At 42.8% G+C, this 19,626-nt stretch overlaps 1 protein-coding gene across 3 annotated transcripts in view; it reads right to left on the bottom strand.

The window, feature by feature from the left end:
* UNC5C (unc-5 netrin receptor C) overlaps positions 1–19,626 on the bottom strand; it is a 251,183-nt gene that overhangs the window by 37,236 nt on the left and 194,321 nt on the right. For all 3 annotated transcript variants that reach the window (XM_061360947.1, XM_061360948.1, XM_061360949.1), the window contains exons 4-7: positions 19,054–19,157; positions 7,404–7,584; positions 5,140–5,307; positions 3,702–3,866 (exon numbers count right to left, since the gene is read on the bottom strand). In XM_061360947.1, the coding sequence (XP_061216931.1) occupies positions 3,702–3,866; positions 5,140–5,307; positions 7,404–7,584; positions 19,054–19,157 (618 nt within the window). The remainder of the gene's footprint in view (positions 1–3,701; positions 3,867–5,139; positions 5,308–7,403; positions 7,585–19,053; positions 19,158–19,626) is intronic.

The following is a 19,626-nucleotide window of genomic DNA, read 5'->3' as shown; positions in this document are numbered from 1 at the left end:
GACAGGGACAGTACCAACCTGAACACTGTCACTGCAGATCCTCAACTGAAAGGACACAGGTGACATGCTCTGAGCACATCACAACTCATGTAATAAGCCTTCAGTTTAACTATGCAACATAGCTAACTCTCTTCACAGATTGTTGACCTCTTCTGCATTACCAGCACCATTTTACATACAATGCAAACCAGAATTTGACCCACCAGAGAGTTTAGCATGTGTTTGGTACCACACACACGATCTCACAGTCATTCCAGACTGGTCCCAGCAAAAAAAAAACCAAACACACTTCCCTTTGTGTGTTGCTTTGAACATATTTCTGATCTAGTTAAGGGAACTACTTGTGCTGAAGTTTGAGCCAGCAGTGGAGTGCTTTGCTTTTTTGGTCCCCACACAGAACACCCACCAAAGTCATTAGGCAGGATGAGTGGGGGGTTAATTGCAGTGTTTCAATTTATAGTAATCCCCTGTGAGATGCAGTGCCTGACTTTAAAAGTGTTGTTCCTTGCTCTGAAGTATTTACCGCTCAGTACTCATACTTCAAATGGTAAATAATGCAACTATGGAGGCAATAATGCAACAAGCGTGGGTGGTAACCAGCCAATTCTTCTTAAACTTACATGTTTGTTCCAGAAGTTCATATTAATGCTATTATGGGAATTATGAAACTGTTATAATGGGACCTGCTGGGCAACATTGTGTATTTGGAAACTTAAAATAGCAACGAGAGTCCTGACTCTTCACTACAGCTGCTTTTCCTCCTCAATTCAGCCTGCTGTCTCTCTGCAGGCTCTCTAGTTTAATGACTGCTCATCCTTTAATGTTAACAGAAAAATACTAACTACTGGATAAGGGAGTGTATGTGTGCACTAGGAAGATCATTAGTCTGAATAAATGCGACAGCAGAGTTGCACGAGAAATGCCAGTTAGTGGTAAGCACAAACTACAGCTTTGGGTGTAAAATACTGTAATTACAAGGGATGGAGAAAGATCCACAGTTTTTATCCCCACAGAAATCGATAGTGGTGCAGACTGCTGCTCTTTGCTGGAGCAGGGCAGTCTGATGAAAGAGCTTATTGATTTATCCAGCTGATGCTACTGAAGTGAATAATGGACTGGAAGAGAAAGGGCTTGTAAATTAGACTCATTCAATCCAACATTTTCCAGGATATCTTTTATGTACAGCTATACAGAGATATATATTTACAAGTGAGTTTTTGTTAAAGCCACAGCCTAGTGATCCTTGTAAGTGGGTCTGTCTCCTAATTCTTTAACCTCAACTACACCCATGGTGCTAAAGTCAACCTTCAAGCTCTCACTAGAGACTGACACTAAGGAAGAAGCACTAGGGCACCTAGGAGCAGGATCTGGCTATGGTGCAGGTAATCAGCTGGCCAACGCAGCTCCCAGAGGGCTATGGCTACAGAGGAAAGGTGGCTGCAGCTCCCTCCATGCCACCTGTGCCATACCAGACCTACTGGCATAAAGGCAATATTGGGAATGTAATGGAAAGTAATGGAAAGTAATGGAAAAATTCTGCTGTGGATCCACAGGTCTCTAGGGTAGGAAAAATGCCAGTTCTAAGCCAGTCCCCACCAGCCTCAAATAATGTGGAAAGAGGCATGGTGTTTTAGGAATGAAAGGAGCCCTGTGTTTCTTTCTAGCTCAGCAGATTCTAGCAGCAGATTTTCTGTGACTCTAGATCCACACTGGCAAAAATGTAAGGTTGGGACTGGTTTTGCATAAACTGAGAAGGGGAAATAAAGAAAAAGAGAGGGCGGAATAAAGCGAGCGGCAGGCATGCTGCCACCAAGTACAGCAAATCAATCTTCTTAGCAGTGATGGATCAGGGAGCAGGACTGTAAGTTTTAGAGGTATATGAAATACCACAAGTATAAAGACACCATTAAAACACTGCCATTAAATCCCAGCACTGAAGGGTTATCACAGCCCCTGGAGCCAAGGAGGTCAATATGTGACTGTATATTTTTATTATCATTTTATGTATACATATATATGAAGCAGAATAGGATTCACAACAGCCTCACCCTCTCTCCTGCTAAAGACCTCTGCTTTATACTCAGCATCCACTTTCACAAATAAAATGCAATATACCATCGACAGATAAATGAGATCCCTACAGGGCTTTTATTCTATCGCACCATTATATCTACTTTTCCACAAGATTTCTGCTTAAATGGCTCTCCTTATGCACATACACAAAGATGACATACACCTGTCTAAATATAATCTGATAGCGAAGAGCTCTTCTGATGAGGAAATGTATCTTTTCTTCCTAATTTACCATAATAACTTATTCACACTGCGGGAGTTAGGGGTACGTTAGCTTCCCCATGAAAAAACTCACCAAGGTGTTATATACTAAGATGTGGATGATTTTTTTTTTCCTATCTTTAGAAAAGAAAAAGAGTAGAGCTCTGAATCTCACCTTTCTGTGCTCCCCACAAAAAAACAAGCGCTTCCAGGAATTATAGCTTTATAGGCTCCTGACATTGACTAATAGTTTTTTGACGTAATGAAAGTGTTTGTGTGAGCCACACTGAAGAAGCCCTTTTTGTAAATACCTCAGAGAAAAGACCATGCTGTGCCATAGTGTAGCTCAGAGATTGCTGCCAGCACAGTAGCCACCTACATGGTACTAATTCAAGAAGTAGACCTATTTATCAACTGGTAGTGTTGCTTTTCTGTCATTGTGAATATTTCAGTCAAAAGTAACCTTCCTCAGAGAATAAAAACTCCTGACTACTTTTTCATGAGAGAACTCAAAAAATTTTATGATCAGGACAAAGAGATACCCAATAGTTTCAGCAACGAATCTTGGGGCAACAGAGAGCTGAGGCTCGTCAGAGAAGTACTGCTGAGAGACAGGATGTAGCAACAGTGAAGAGGTTTATATGAGGAATTTGACCCAGGTTATTGTGCTAACAAAATGTGAAAGGAAGATTCAATGCACCAGTAGAACAAAGAAGACCTCATTTTTGAGAAGGGATGGGGTACAGAGAAGACTAATTATTCATCAGCATATGTCAGAATCCCACTAAAGCCTGCTTGCTTTACTTCTCGCTCTTATTAGCCACAAAAACAGGACCACGGCATGAACAGGGGCAGGCAGAATAGATTTCAGTCTAGAGATGATCTCTGTGAGGCTCCAGCATGCTGAGCACAGGCACTACACAGGTACAGGGTACCTCTTTCTACTATAGGGCACCTGAAATGCAACAAGGGGTATAACTATTATCTATAGGAATACATGCAGTCACCACTCCTGACAGGAAGAAGTCACACACTGATCTGCTTTGCCATGTTTACTCTTGGCTTTGCCCTACAGCCTTTACTTTTCATTTGCATTGCCGTGAGATTCACTGCCAATCTTCCCTGGACAGACGCTGAGCTAGTATTAGAGAGGAGGGATGTTTGATGGGGAGGGCAGGGGGGTGAGGACTCTGTTATGTGCCTGTCTAATTCTTCATGGCTCAATATCATAAACCTCAGAGAGCATTATGTTCATCTTCAGGGAAGAAGAATGGGGTGACCAGCCTGGTGAGAATTGGATTAACTCATTTCTCCATTCTACAAATGGTTCTGTGACTTTAGGTCACTGATGCTGACCTGTGGCTATTGCAGGCTTTTTCTGTGGCCACATACACCCCAGACCCCAGAGGCATCACAGCAGCACTTACCCTGCATGCAGAGCCCATTGGTGCAATTCTTGGACTGTAGTACCAGCCCCTCGCAGTCTTTCCCCCCGTTCTTGGGGGCTGGGGCCGTGCACTCCCTCCGGCGCCAGTGGGTGCACTCTGTGCCACAGGTGGACCACTTGCTCCACGACGTCCACTTGCCATCCACTGCAACAAGGAAGTGACATGACTTGTTAGGGGGTACATAAAGTGAGACCGAGCATGAATAATGCATGTATCAGCACAAGCAAGCCTGTAACAACTGGCCATCCCCTGCAAGGCAGAAGTATCATCCATTTGTTCTTAAAGTTCTGTTTCTGGCCCACAAATGCATGCTCACTCTCTCTCTCCTTTCTCTCTGCCCCAGCCTCATTTCTGCTCTTTCCTCCCTTTATTATAAACTTGTCAGCAGTTTATCTATGCTCGAAGTGTGTAAGAAAATAAGCAACAAGTTGAGAATCTCTGATTTTAATTTTTTTTTGCATTTCTCAACACAGAGGCTAAAGTTAAACTTAGCCAGAAATTCTTCTTTAGTAGGAAGATATGCAATGTTTAATATTTTCTATTAAGGGAAATACCTAGAGGCACTGATCTATTTCACATGAGCCAAATCAGGAATGTGTTTAGCACCTTTTAAAATCCCATAAATGATTTTATAAAGCATGAGACGGAACATCTGAAGAATAATCTATGAAATTGTTGCAGTCTGTCACTTGGAATAGTGAACAGAGATTAAATTTCAGCTCTTCAAGTTCCATTCACCACTAAGACCCAGAGTTGGATGTCTAAGCTTCACAAGCTGAAGACTACCTTACTGCCATTGATCTGAGTGGGACTGCAGAGGTAGGAAATCACTGGACAATAGGACAGATGGCAGAACTCTGTCACAGAAGAGCTAACAAGTACCTTGCATGTCCTGAAGCAATTTCACTTTTTTTTTTTTTTCAGAAATTTAAATACCTTTTAAAGGTATGAATACACATCTATTTCCAGCATAAAAACTTTTGCATTTGAACTCAGGCAAGCATGTGCCTCAAATATAACATCCATGCCCCAGATGCTTCACTTGCTGTGACAGCTGGACTGGACATTGCAAATGTATTTACACCACAGTTGCTTTCTATATTCAAATTCCAGTCCTCTTTCAGAGCCTTCAACCTTTATCTCCTATAATTTGAAGCTCTGAATGTTCCCCAAATCCCCTGAATTACCAGGGCTGAGACACCAGTGCAAGCTGCATGCGAAAGCAGGGCTGAATCCCTTGCTGCTTGATCTAATGTGCTCACTATTTTATCTACTTACATAATACATTTTCATATTCGATCACTGAAATGTTGGATTTATTAATAAAAAGAAGTAGGCTTTTGTAACTGAGTGTTCTCCTCAAATAAGTGGTGACAGGCAAAGTAATCATCTAGGCTGTGTACTCTTCATACTGAACCTGGGCAGAGAGTGGTGCAAGCTATTTTCTGAACACTTTGTCCCTCGCAGAAGGCACCACCGTTGAGTGGGGCAGGATTGGTGCAGGTCCTTGTACGCTTCTGAAAGCCCCTCCCACATCGGCTGTTACACACTGACCACTCAGTCCAGGTAGACCAGCCTCCGTTGACTGAAAAGCAAGACAGAAAGAGTATGACGACGTAAGAAAGCCATCCTGTCAGCCCAAAGGTATCTCTGGCTCTGTGTCATGCTTCCTCCAACAGCAGTCACAAGTGATGGCTAGGAAGAGCATGAGAAGCAACCCTGAAGTGACACAAACCCATGTCTCCAATGTATCAAATGCACAACATGCCAGAAGGCATGGTACAGTTGAAGAAATGCTGACGCTGAATGAAAAACAAATACCATTTGATGACTACTAGGGCTGGTGGGTGACCTGCATTCTCCTGAAAACCAAATTGACCAAGCATTAAGCACCTGGTAGCATGTGTACAGGCAAAACCCCTGCAAGTTCAGAGAGCACTCACAGCTCTGCTAGCCAGAAACCTGTGCTGTGAAAGTTGCACCATTTTCCAAATGGAGATAACCTGCACTCCAGATTGTTCTTGGATGTACCCATCACGTATGCATGCTGAAAGACCCCTGTGCTTTGATTAGAAATAGATAATTTTCTTTCCTTTCTTTCCAAAAGGGAATTTCAGGATGCGAGGACAACTTCACTCACCCCTCTGTGGACATAGCTGCTGCATGTGAATGTGGCAGCACTTCCATAACAGATATTTAAGCTAATCAGAATGATCTCACACTAAAGGCATTTTCGTCATCGGACTTTTGGAAGATATGTATCTCTTTGGGAAGATATGTATCTGGGAATACATTCGTGCTGACTCTTTTTTCATCTGCCTCAGTTTCTGGGATAGATGGATGAAGAAGGAGCTGTGCTGCTCTATGTAATAATGTCATCGACAGGTTATGGATAACATACTAACTGCTTTCCCTAAACCCAAATGTCTGTGATATGACACAACTCTTAGGCACCTCTGGTAGCAAAACCCATAAATATGGCTGCATCCCTGCATATGTCTCTTGACAGCACTGTTGAAAAACATGCTGTATATGTATGAGGAAGAGTAGCCTACATCTTCTGCATTCATGGCAGTTACAAAACACAGCGCTCTTGCATGGTCCACCTCTCAATATCACAAACACTGCTAATCAACTCAATTCAGTCAGTTTTCTATAAAAACTGAGCTAAAAGGCCCTCATTGTAACTTCAGGGAAGCAACTGCTTACAATTAAATCTAACTGCTACCCTGAATATGAAATGAATATTAGGGATAATCATAGGGATTTTTTTTCCTACTTGTCTATCCTATAATTAAGCTGATTGTAAAGAACACCAGGACAGTCAGCTGGCACATCATTGGAGCAGGGTTTTGTTTTGGTGGATACCCCTGCCTGGGATGCATCAGGGCAGTAACTCTTCAGGGGCAAAGTCTGTTGTACTAGTGGGGCAGAGTCCCCAGAAAGGTATCTCATCCAGCCCCTCCACAGCCAAAGCATAGTCAGCCTCAGTATTATACCATGACCATAGATGCAGACACAGAATAATGTTATCCCATGCTTTTTATTCCCATGATGGTTAATTTTAAGCTAGGTTGTGTTGGCTGCAGCCTATAAGCTGCAGTCCCAGACTGCTTTGCTATTTTGTGCTTCCAAATGTTGGTAAGAGTGTCAGAGCTCACCAGAATCTTCCATCTACTTATATCTCATTAACTAAACTTATTTTTGGTGTCTAGTACCAAAACGTACTTTGATGCAGGGGCAAAGTTCCTTTCAGTTTTACTCCTATTTATGAAAAGCATCACTAAGAACATGAAATGTGTTGGCAGAAAGCAAAGCCTTGGACGCTCATGCTGGAGGAAGTGCCCTAATGGTTCCTTACTGCATCCATCTGTGTTGTGTTATGGCAAGGGGAGCAAGTGCCTTCTCTTCAGTGAGGCACTGGCTGCTTGTGTAGATGTCTGTTCCTCTTTTGATGCCACTGTCTGTCACGAGTAAGCCAAACCATTACACACTTCTGCATGTTTTCAGTAATAAACCCTGACTGCAGTCCCTGCATGTGGGTGCAAGTCAACAGGCAGCACAGGCTGAGCACTCACCACAGTAGGAGTTGCACACAGGCATTCTGCATCCCCTTCTTTCCCCCATTCTGACTCTTGAGTGCACATCCATCCACATGCAGTGGGACAAGGCATTACTTACCATAGACAATCACAGTCGCTGTGGTGCTTTTCCTTTTGGCCACAATGTTTTTGGCAACGCAAGTGTAATTGGCGGTGTCAGAAAGCCGGGCTTGCTTGATGATCAGGTTGTGATCAATGGTGATATAAAAATTTCGGTCTTCCACGGGATCAATCACCTCTTCATTCTTCAGCCACTCCACCTTGGGGTTTCAAACGACCAGAGTGGAGGCACTGAGTCAGTACCAGGTCACATTGCAAAGGCCACAGTATCTGTGATTTCTTACCCCAGAAAGCACTAAAAGTCAAGGCACATCATGAAGGACTCACCTGATGCACACTTAGAACTGAAATAAAACACCACAGCAGAAATGTGGGAGAACACCCTTCATGCACCATCAGCACAACAGCTGTCTCGCCTTGTCTTGAAAATATCAATGCATTTTCAAAGGCTGCCAGCTATTGTGCAGAGACAAATAGCTGATCTATGCTTTCAGAGTCTGAGGCAAGGGATAAGGAGGGGGTGGTATCTTAGGACTGTACCTACAAATAGAAAATTCCCTTACAACATCAGAAGCAGTAAACCAGCAGAGACCACACCAATTGTTTTGTGTGATTTGTCTAATTAGGCAGTTAATAATGCAGTAACTTTGCATGTACCTGCCCTGGGTCAAACACAATGAGGCCCTATACTGAAGTAGGTCACAATAACACCTAAGTAACACAGTAAATCACAAACACACTAATGTTTTTAAATTCACATGTACCTGCATTTTATTGTTTTGCTGTAATCAGGATTAAACAAAATAGAGACAGTAACCAAGGAAAAGGGGAATCACAAAGACTGCATCAGTGCTTATTTTTTCCCTTTCCTTGATGTAAGCTATATTTTATTTTAATAAAGCGTAATTTCCTTAGTTACACAGAAAAATATTTTCATATGTGATTTTTAATGTAGACAATGTTCTCTTTATTGCCTTCCTAAAGAAACAGCCTATTAAATCCCAGCTGACTGCTGCAAGCCACTCTAATATAACTTGGCTGCAACTCCAGTAGCTTGTTTTCATTTGCACGGAGTATGCTCTGAAAGACAGAACTGGGATCACATCTGGGCCTGAATGGATCACAGCTGGGCCTCTGTGTCACTGGATCACTTCGGCTTGTGCCCAGGATTTAATTAAAGGAAGAAAAACATAAACACAATCAACCCTCTGGATCTGCGAGGTGCTAACTGCCAAGACCTGCTCTCACTAAACCCATCTTTACCAAAGGCATTTGAGGAACTGCACAAGCATTGACACGCCCCAAAACCAACAAGGAACCTGCTCCCCACCTAAGATAGACATATAGACCCCCCGAAGTTGTGGGGAGAAAACCAACAGCCTCTCCTGGTATTAAACACAGGGGGTTAATTCATCCCAGTCCAATGTCACAAGACAGGCACTGACAGATGTGGGCTTGGGTTCAGATTGTCTATAGCTCCTCTTTAGCCCTACTTTAAGCAGCTCCCGCTCCCCTAACCAGATTTGGGTGGATGAGCATCAGGTGTGTGCTACTTCCAAAGATGTACACCCTAGTGAACGTAAAGCCACTGGCCTGAAGAAGGCTTGATTTAAACCCTCCTCTCCCACAGCAGATCACTGCAGTATGTGGTAGCCTCACAACTATTGATACTGTATAGATTAAAATCAGTGGTGCACAAGGCACAGTAGAAATGGATATTGTGTCTCAAGGAACAGGGAAAGAAGAAAAAAGACAAAACTTGGAGGCTGTGTTTCTGCTGTACATACATATTTTACCACGGAAAATAGAAGCTTAGTCAATAGCCTGGTTTTCCTAGCCAGGATGACTAAAATTACCCTTCCTTCTTTCTTGAATCCTAATAGGTATCGGATATAATCAAGAAAGGCACATTACTGTTCTGTCAATGGCAATATTTAGCTCCTTCACCTGCAAGTTAAGTCTGCATGCATCCCAGACTGAAAAACAAGATAGGAGCTTACCTCTCCACCAGAGGTAAGCTATAACTTAACCTCTGCCTCTCACACAACCAAAATATCTTTCTTGGGTTTTAATACTATTATTTAGATCTTGGATGAAATACAGACTTGTGTCAGGAGTCTAAAAGATGCTACGTGCACTGCCACGGCTGTGCATGTTAGCCATACAAATTCACCAGTGCTTTTCCTGTGCTCTGCACATAAAGAATATCAGGACATCAGTGAGGACAGGACTACAGTCTATGTGGTCTAAGGCTCAGTCCAAAATGCTTTTGGTATGCCCATCCAAGCATATACCCTAGGATCCCTCAGCATTATGCAAGGCTGCATGCTCAAGGACAAGGTTGTCTTTTTCCAGTACTCTGAAACACTTTCTCTCCACAAAACCGAATACATGCATGTTCAGTCTGGGTCTCAGCTAATTAGGCAAAATTAAAGCTATGAACATTAAATTCCCTGTCATCCCTGGAAAAACACTGAAGATGATATGAAAACAGCAGTTGCTGATATCAGAAAAAACCCTCAGATATTTTGTATAATTCATCATACTGCCTTTGGCTCTTCACCAAACCTCTTAGGAAAAAGATCCTTTTCACCTACTGGCTCACTGAATTTGCTAACAACAAAACATTAAGTTTTCAGAACAACAGGATGTCTTATTTTCTGAAAAACCTGTTTTGCCAGTACCTCCGTACTTTATGTGCTTGTCTAAACCCCATCTCTTTTACAAGATACCTCTTAAGTATATGTATTTGAACCTTCTTCTACCATCCAGGTTTTTATGACATCACAAGTCTGTTCATGTTGCAAATTATAATGTCATCAAATCTGATGGGAGGAACTGATGGATGATTTGACAAGAGGCAGGATTCTCCTGTCATACACGTTTTAGCCATCAACAGAGCAACACAAAAAAGAGCACACTGCCCCAGTGATTGTGTTTTCTCCCTCAGTCCTTGCAGAAATGGTAACTAGTTAAACGCACTATAACATGCAAATGAGACTTTTGTTGGTAACTTATTTTAGATCTTTAGCCTCTTTTTTTTTCTGGTGCAGGTGACCACAGTGCTCAGCACCTCCAAACTTCAGGTTTATTTTTTGAGGTAGACAGAATAGGTGGGAGCAGGGTTGTTCTGTCATGTAAGGAGGAAGAGATCAGGCATCAAATACAAAAGAGAACAATGCAGAAGGAGATGGTATGATTTATGAATGACAAGTATGCAAACTGTTATTACAGAAGTTTAAAGCAATGATCTCTTTTGATGCCATGTCGTTCCCCAAGGCACAGCCCCCTCACTTGAAGTAGGCTGTTAATCCAGTCAATGCTGAAACTTATCCTGAATTTAATTCTGCTGCCTGAATAACAGTGACTGGTGCCCTGGGAAAACCACCATGCTCATAACAAAGCTGGCAGGTGAGGCATCAGGCATGTCTGTGTAGAGATCTGCACCCTTCTGGCCAAGCAACCAGAAGGGCAGCAGGATACCCAAGGGCATTGCAAACTGTACCAGGATGCCTGTCTTCAGGATCATACCAAATCACACCCTCATGGGTCCATTTTTAAACTCGAGAAGACATTTCTAAAGTATATGTTTGCTTTTGCCTAAACATTAAGGGTGTGTATTTACTGGCTATTGTCACAGAGATTCTTGAACAGATACTTGGCTCTATTTATTCAATTAAATCAGGCACATCCCTCCAACTGTTATAAATAAACATAGAAATGGTTGGGCATCTACGTAGAAAAAGCCTGGGCATAAGGTTTTCCTTATGATAACAGAAATCATTTAATTGGCAACTACTGGCATGTAGGATGGGGTAAGTTGCATGGAGATGACAGCTATGGAAAATTACAACGTGCAACTGTTTTTTCTTACATATCTGTCCCAAGAACAAAGCAGATATGAAATCCCCATTTCTTTTTTTAGTTTTCCACTCAAGAAGGTATTTTTGCTTTATGTTTGCAAACTGACTAGGAAGAGAAGGACTCTCTGTAAAGGTGTGCGCGTGGTGAATGAAACCCTGAATCACAGCAACTGCAGATGCTGAGAAGCTGGAGAGCATCTGAAGTCAGCTACCTTTCGGTCAGAGCTCCTTAGTGCGCTGGATGCAATTTGCGGAGCATTGAGGCACACGGCTCCTGCCAGCTGTGCTGGGTCTGCATGTCCAGTGCTGCTAATGGCTGGCAAGCCTGCCATGAGACTGAGCTGCCCCTGCCACCAGCTGAGGAACTGCACAATCCAAGGCGGCTGTAATTTAGAGCAACACACCTTGTACCATCTTTTCTGTCATCCCACTCCCCAGTGAGAGACAGATGTGTTGTCTCTAATTATTCGCTGATTGGTATCGGGAGATACATTAACATAATTGGCATATTTGTTCTAATTAACAGAGGGAACCTGCCACATGCCACCCAACATGAAAAGCAAGACCATCAAGCAAGAACAGAAAACCCACAATCACCACCTCAGCTATACCTCAGAGATGTAGCCAGACCTGTGCTGCTGCAGGATGATTCCAGCAGCAGCATGAAATAGGGAAGCACACACAGAGACTAAGACTTGCAAAGCCAGGCCAGGCTTATGTGCAGACTAAATGAATAAAAGGAACATAAATCACACAAGCGATTACACACACAGGAAAACCTATTACGGAAGCTAATTGCGGACACAAATTTAGCCATACCAAGTTACTAGCATTACTAGACACTTAAATCTCTTGGCACACTTGCATATGAATGATGGTTTTGAAACTGGTAGAGCAGAAGCACTTCTGTTCCAAATGAAGCGCAAGAATGGAAAAAGGGATACGAACTCATCTAGATCCTCCCCTTCTTTTTGTACCACTTGTTCCTTACACTTCCACAATCTCAAGAGGAAAGTCAGCAGGGTGTGAGTTCTGGATCCTGGTCTCTCATTCCCTTCTGCACCCCAACGTGCCCTGTAGTCATCTTCAGAGCAGGGAGCAGCTACCAAAACCGGCAAGTCTTCTACCCTCTAGACACAAGCAAAGCCCTCTGGTGCAATTCTCCAGAAGAAGTAAGACGCAAACATGTCTAGGAGCAGTAAGAGACTTAAACTGACAAAAGCCAATTTAGGATTCTGGAGGTGTGACTATTTAGGATTAGGAGCTGAGACTATTGCACCCCATGCCTTACCCGTGCCCGGATGACACGGCAGGATTGCTTTCCATCTGGTCCCCCACTGAGCCAGCATTGCTGCTAGGGTCCTCTGCAGCTGTGCTGACCAGTCACAGTGGCACTGCTCAGCTTGCCACAGCTCCTGCTGAGCTAGCATCGCCTCCAACAGCCACAGGGGAATCGTAGCTCCCCTGCTTCCCCTGAATTGTAACAACAGACATGCACCCCATCCCATATTGATAGTAAGAGCATACATACACATGCCAGCCAGAATGAAACATTTGCGTAGCTAACTACTGAGTTGGGCGCAGTACAAGACACCTGAGTGAGACTGAGAAAACTTTAGCAGTTTTCATATGGGGTATTTAGCCAGCAGCTATTTCAGGTACCTTAAGACTCGAGTGCCTCTTTGAAGACTGTTATTTGATTTTGGGATTTGGTTTTAAATGTACACATTCATCCCAGCAACTGCATGCTGAAGAGGATGCTGTCCTCTGTTCTATATTACTCGCTTGAAATAGATTTCACACCCATTTAAGGTTAAAAAAAAAAAAAAGGAAACAACCCCAAGGTGGTCTCCAAAGAGGCTGAAATTACAGCTATCAGGGACTGCAAAACACATATTGAGAATGAGATGGTAAATGAAACCACCATGACATTTTGTTCAGTTGTTGCTATTGTGCTTCTGCTGCCAATAAGGGGAATTTGTGTTCCTGCTGTGGAAACACTTTCTTAATTGCACATATATCCAGCTTTCTGTTTGAGTACTAAAATCTACACAGGGTGTATGTACAGCTGCTGGATGTCTCTGGCCCTGTTACAGCTTTGCTTTATACAGAACATGCAAGTTCAGCCTCACAGAATATACTTCAAAGGCCAAGGTGGACTGGTAGCAGCAAACGGAGAGCTTCATTTCATAGGTCTCAAATTCAGATAGAGATCATGGCACTATTAACCAAAACCCATGGAGGCTGCTATGCGGCCACTAGTTGTTGCTGGGCTTCCTTTCCCACCTGAAAAAGGGGCTTGAACTCAACGTCTCATGGGTCATGTGTATTAGTTGGCACTTTTGGCACCATGTGGTTATGTGGTTTCCCCACCCCTGGAAGTAACTGGGAAGGACCTGTTTGGAAACACCTTTAAATGAGTTACCAATGTGATGTCTGTGGTTCTTCGGTTGGAGGGATAGATGAATCCTATTCTTCACAGCACAGAATTGTATTCTCTCCAGGTTCATTACATTCAGTAAAGGAACAGGATATTGTAATACTGATGGGTGTCTGCAGTCCCTGAGGAGAGACTCTTTCCCTTTCTTCCTGAATGTTCCAAAGTGCCTGTTCTTGTACAGGCCACTCCTCATACCAGTTTCAAATGCCATATAGGATTTTGTTCGGGTTACACTTTTTTATGAAAGAAAAGTATCAACTCTAGAAGCATATGGAAATTCCTTGGCAAAACTCAGCAATTAACACTTGAGTGGCAGCTGACGTGCTGTCTGCAGATTGCATTTTGGAAATATCTCCATTAAAACATGGGAGCATCATGATTCTTCATGCCTAATGCAAGCACTGCATCTGAAGTTACTGACAGAGAAACTGATTAAGGCAAACACTATCACTGAGTGACTCAGGGTGCTGATAAGAACTGGGGTCTCTGAAAAGCCCTGATGGAGGTAACTCTCACACTTCAGGTACTACGAGGCCTGTTGGCTATAGGGAGCAAGAATCAGTTGGTATCAAATTAGGACCAAATGGATTAATCATAGAATCTTAGAATAGTTAGGGCTGGAAAGGACCATAAGTTCATCCAGTTCTAACACCCTTGCCATGGGCAGGGACACCTCACACTAAACCATGTCACCCAAGGCTCTGTCCAACCTGGCCTTGGACACTGCCAGGGATGGCATTCACAACTTCTTTGGGCAACCCATTCCAGAGCCTCACCACCCTCACAGTAAAGAACTTCTTCCTTATATCTAGCCTGAACTTTCCCTGTTTAGGTTTGCAGAATAGTATCTCCAGGGCGAGATACTTCTTAAGAGATTCTTCTCTAAGGCGAAAGCTGGGAGCCATGCTCATAAAAAAAAAAATGCAGCTAAAAGCTGTGTCCCACACTGTGTGTCTTTGAAAAAATACATCTAGTAAAATTGCGCTATTTCTTAGTACAGCCTGAAGAAGGGAGGCATCTTGTGTTAGCTAAACCAGCATCCCAGAGCCATCTTCGAGACAAAAAGCAAACTGTAGAGAGGATAAGGAGCATGGTTCATGTCAATGCTCTTGTAGGAAACCTCCCATTATAATATGGAGTTGCGAGGCACTGCAAAGGACAGTGTCACTTCCCAGCTAATTAGCATTTGTGGCCTTGAACTCCTCTACTTGCTTCTCTTAGAGCTCACCTTCCTGTTGGGAATATAAAATACTGTCTCGATGACACACACCTGCATGGCAATGCATACACATGAACTCCCAATTAAGGGATAACACTGCAAAACATAAGTGGCTCTCAGGAAATAAAGCAAACAGCAGTCATATTAATAATCAATTAGATGGAGCAGCCACCTGATGCTGCCTATTTGGAGAAGTCCCCAGCTTCCACCAGATTTCGCCCAGGCAAAAGCAGCTGAATTAAGTCTGTTTCACAGTCATCTTGACTTGACAGAACACCCTCTTCTGCCTCTTGACTCAGGGATGCTTTTCCCCTTGCTCTAGTTCCTAATTAAAGCCATGAATGTAGATAAATATCACATCCAGTTTTAAATCCAACTGGGTCACCGAACTGTACATTACACCCTGTTCTGCATTTAAACTACTCTGTGAAACACCTCAATTATAATTAAAGAAGCAATTATCCCCCTGTTAAAGGTGCCACAAATCACACATTTCAATGCAAAAGTTTGCCTGGCAGCTTATGGCATATTAACCAATCTTACATCTCATTTATGTTTTGATCTATAACCTATTGCAATGAGCTAACTTGATTTGACTCTGTGTCTTTCACTGTATTTTATCATGTGCAGTATGATGCTGGCATCTTTCAAAGAACAAATTAAATGAGCTAAGGGTTTAATTGGTAATAACCCTGCCATTACTGTTGGAGTGTTGCAGAGTGGGATCCTTCCTGCCCTCTCAGGTTAGGTTTGAAAACATGCATACAGAGTAGAGAGTGGAATTGAAATGGATGTTTCCACTGATGCTGCAGAGCTGTCTGATTTCCTCTGAACACTGGCAGCTCCCACCAAGTCTGGTGTGTCAGACTGTTTATCTCACCTCCTTACCCTATTTCTCCCTGTCGAGGAAAAGCAGGAGACAGGGAGCTACAGAAGGGCATTGTTTGGTTTTATGTCCCTTCCTTTTTGTTTTTGGCTGTTTTTTTGGGTTTGTTTGTTGTTTTGTTGTGGGTTTGTTTTTTTTTTTGCATAGTAGGTATATGTAAGTTTGCCCCTTCACCAGTTGGCTATGTGTGGAAATCTCAGTGTAACAGTGTCTGCATTGGTCCTTCTGCTGCTTGATGGGGCCATGCACTGGAAAAGACATAGCATTTATCAAGGTGTTTCAGAACCTACAGGTAGGTTCAGCTTGATATATAAGATTGGGAGTGGTGAGGCATGCCATGGTGCAGCTAGAACCGATGGTGGTCAGGGCTGGTGGTCAGGGGTATATGGCTGCAGAGGAGCTGATCTGGTTTTCCCAGAAACCAAGCAAACCCTTGGTTCCTTACTTTGTCCCAAGTGAACAAGTAAGACATACTTCAATTTGACTTCAGGCTGGTGTACTTTAACATACCTTCTTCTATTTGGACCTTGGGCTTTTCCTTTTTTTCTGGTGGCCATGATCTGAGCCTACTCTAATGCTTGTCATGTCCTGGTGGATCTGAGGGACTGGAAAGCGCTACCTTAAAAGCCTTGTCTGCCATCTCTGTCTTTGTCCTTCTTGCCCTCTGGAGCAGCTGTATTCTGTTATGTGGTTCAGCTTTTCAGTAGTAGTAAGATCTGCTCTAGCATTGATCCATAAGAGCTTGACACAGTTAATTGCGGTTAAATATGCTGGGAATGATAAGACTAAATTCCCCAGCTACTGAAAAGAGGACAGAATGTATCTGTGAGCGTGGTTGTTCCCACCACTTTGAAATACCAGGAAAAAAAAAAATAAAATGAAGGGGGAGAATAAAATCAAAGAGAAAAAGCAAGGGGAAAACACTGGGACTCTGGACTCCAGCATTGCATTACACTGAACGTGTATGCTGTGCAGTTTCACAGCGTAAGCTTTTCTTCCTCAGTTTTGGTGCTAAATCCAGTGACTATTTCAGAGGCCAGTAAGTGGAAAAAAACCCAAAACAATACACAGTGCCCAGAATAGGAAGAGTCTGAGGTATACAATCACAAGCGTTTAGAAATGCTGCTCACAGCTGCTGCAATGCATTATCCCACTCAAAGTTGTCTTTTTTAACAAGATGGGAAATAGCCTCAGCCTGCTGCCAGCCTTCTCCTAAGTCCTTTTTTACTCAGTTACCTGTGCCATCATATCAGAAACTTCTGTGAGCAAATAAACAAAGTCTTAAACAAAGAACTCATTCATCTTTAAATTCAAATAATCATGTAATCCTTCAACCCACCAAATTACCTTTCATCTTCCCATTTTTTAAAGTTTATCTTACCAGCTTCAGCAAGTGGCTGTAATAAAGTGTCACATTAAGGTATTCATATTCATTAGTGCTCAAGTCTTTGTTCTTTTAATAGTGTTGGAAAGAATCTACAAAGAGGCTGTATTAGGCGGCTGTCCAATCTGGGTGTTTGATCTCCTTCTGACTTCAAAAGTCAGAAGAGGAAAAAACCAACACTGAGAACAGTTCTTTTGAATGTCAGACAGGGAGTATACCATTTCTAAACCTGCCAAGTGTTAATTGGTGTCTGCCCTGACCACAGTACAAGTAAGATTCAGAGCCAGTTAATGTACAGTCATGAATCTCAGCTATTGACAGAGTGAGCCAGAATACTAGAAGGCAGGAAAAAGTGCAATTATTATGAGAGCAGCTCACAGAGGATCTTTTCAGAGATCGCTTCCACACAGCATGTCAAACCATACTGTTTTAGTCCCAGCCACACAATGGGGCATTACAGACCTTTATGAGGGAATAACCAGACTGGCTGCTGAAATTTCAGAGGAGCCTCTAACACGGCATTCAAACTATCTGTCATCATCAATCTCTGTTTCTAGCAAAGGTAATGAAGTTCCCCAGTACTACTCTGCACTACCTGAACAACATATCCCACTGCAAACACTCCTGTCATGGCACAACAGCAAGTTGATTTGATGCAAAGAAGCATCAGAAAGGAAAATAAAAAATTGCTGCTAAGTTCCTGAGGAAAGCAAACATTATTATTACAGTTGTCAGGAAGCTGGCTTGGCAGACCTAAATGGTCTCTACTGTTTTGGGGATCTTAACAGGGAAAGAAAACAGCCTATGGAACATGAAAATGGGGAAAATCTTCCATGCTAATTATTCCTTCTGATGTTCATGGGCACGTGTCTGCAATTCTGATTAAATCTAGACTTGGATTAGATGGGGAGGTAACACTTTAAGCTTCACCTCCTCTGAGAAATCAGTCATCAGCACTGAGTGACAACCACTTTGCTACTTAGCCATGACAGTCTCAACTTATCCTAATGCAAACTGGCAACAGTTCCTTCTGTAGTGTGGTGGAGGAAAACAGATGAGAATTCGGATCAGGGAATTATCATCATTAACTATCAATTTTTCTCTTAACAGCCACAGCAGATTTAGGATTTCAGAGGCCTCCTACGACTCAGATACCCCCTTCTTGTGAGCAATGTATCTGAAGCTGGAGCCACCATTGCATTCAGGGAAGCTGCTGTTTCACAGAGACACCCTCTGCTGTTGGTGGGCACAGATTCTGATGAACTGTAGGCTTGCTCCTGCAGGTGGGGGGCATACTACCCACTGTGGGTTTACTTAAAAGCCAGAAGGAAAACCAGATAAGCCTCTGAAGATGGATTATTAGGCAGATACATCCTCTACTTGCCCCCATCTCACGCTGCTTCACCTGGGAGCCCATACTGGACCACGGCACATCCTCTTCTGCCAAGCTGGTTGGCTGGTGCACACGTGAGCACATGCATAAACATGGCAAGGAAATACAATCTGGCAATCTAAAAATTAATACTATGATTGAAAGGTGCCTCTCAGAATAAGTGGGTTTTTTTGTCTCTAAAAGGAAAAGGAAAGATAGCAGGCTGTTATGATATGCTCGACAAGCTACATGTCCTTTGGATGCCAGATATAACTGTGATCTTTGAAAGGGAAGAAAAAACTGAAACAAAAGTGCTGCAGCTCTTTCCAGCAAGGCACTATAACCCAGAACCATTAATCAGCTCCAGATCAATCTTGTCCATGAAAAGCAGTCAGTCAGCTCTCCATTACCACCCATTCATTATGCCATGCCCCATTACTGCACCATTAGCCACCGATCAGGCCTTAAAATGTCCAAGTGCCAGGATACTAGTGTTACTGCTCACCTCGGCTACTGGGATGCCTTCAGGAGGACGGCACTGGAGCAGGACCTCTTGCTCCAGGGACACTTCTTTCCCCAAGGGCTCCTGCTCAAAAGTTTTCCGGAGATCTGGGGAGAGAGAAAGAGAAGAAAAAGAAGCAATAATATTACTAGCTGGTTGTTTAAATTACATTTGATTGCCATAGTGCATAAATGCAAGAGCACTTTCTAAACAGAAAAAGAAAAAAAATAGCATTTCTGTTTCCCAGAAAGTGAAGCACTTAAAAAAGACTGGGACATGTTTCCATTTCAGCCCAACATTAAGTGGTTAAAGGTTTCATAGTGGATTTAGTATTTATGTTGTGGTAGAGCACGTGAACCCAGCAAGGATCCATGGTCTCACTGGGGAAAGTCACATCCAGACACAGAACAAAAATCTAAACAAGTCCCTTTTTCAGATAATTTGGTAACCTATGCCAGTGATCTACTAAAGAAAGTTATAGAGAATTAAAAAAATCCCTAGAACTAAAGCACATAATCTGAGCTGCCTTAAACTCATGGATGAAAGTGCTCGTGCTGCGATTTAATGTACTTTTAG

The sequence above is a fragment of the Neopsephotus bourkii genome, unplaced genomic scaffold (assembly GCF_033783945.1).
Source record: "Neopsephotus bourkii isolate Nb327-2 ecotype Australia unplaced genomic scaffold, CSIRO-AGI_Nbou_v1 NB_1037, whole genome shotgun sequence".
NCBI lineage: Eukaryota > Metazoa > Chordata > Aves > Psittaciformes > Psittacidae > Neopsephotus > Neopsephotus bourkii.
The sequence above is the reverse complement of the archived record's forward strand: the minus strand, read 5'-3'. Positions and strand labels throughout refer to the sequence as shown.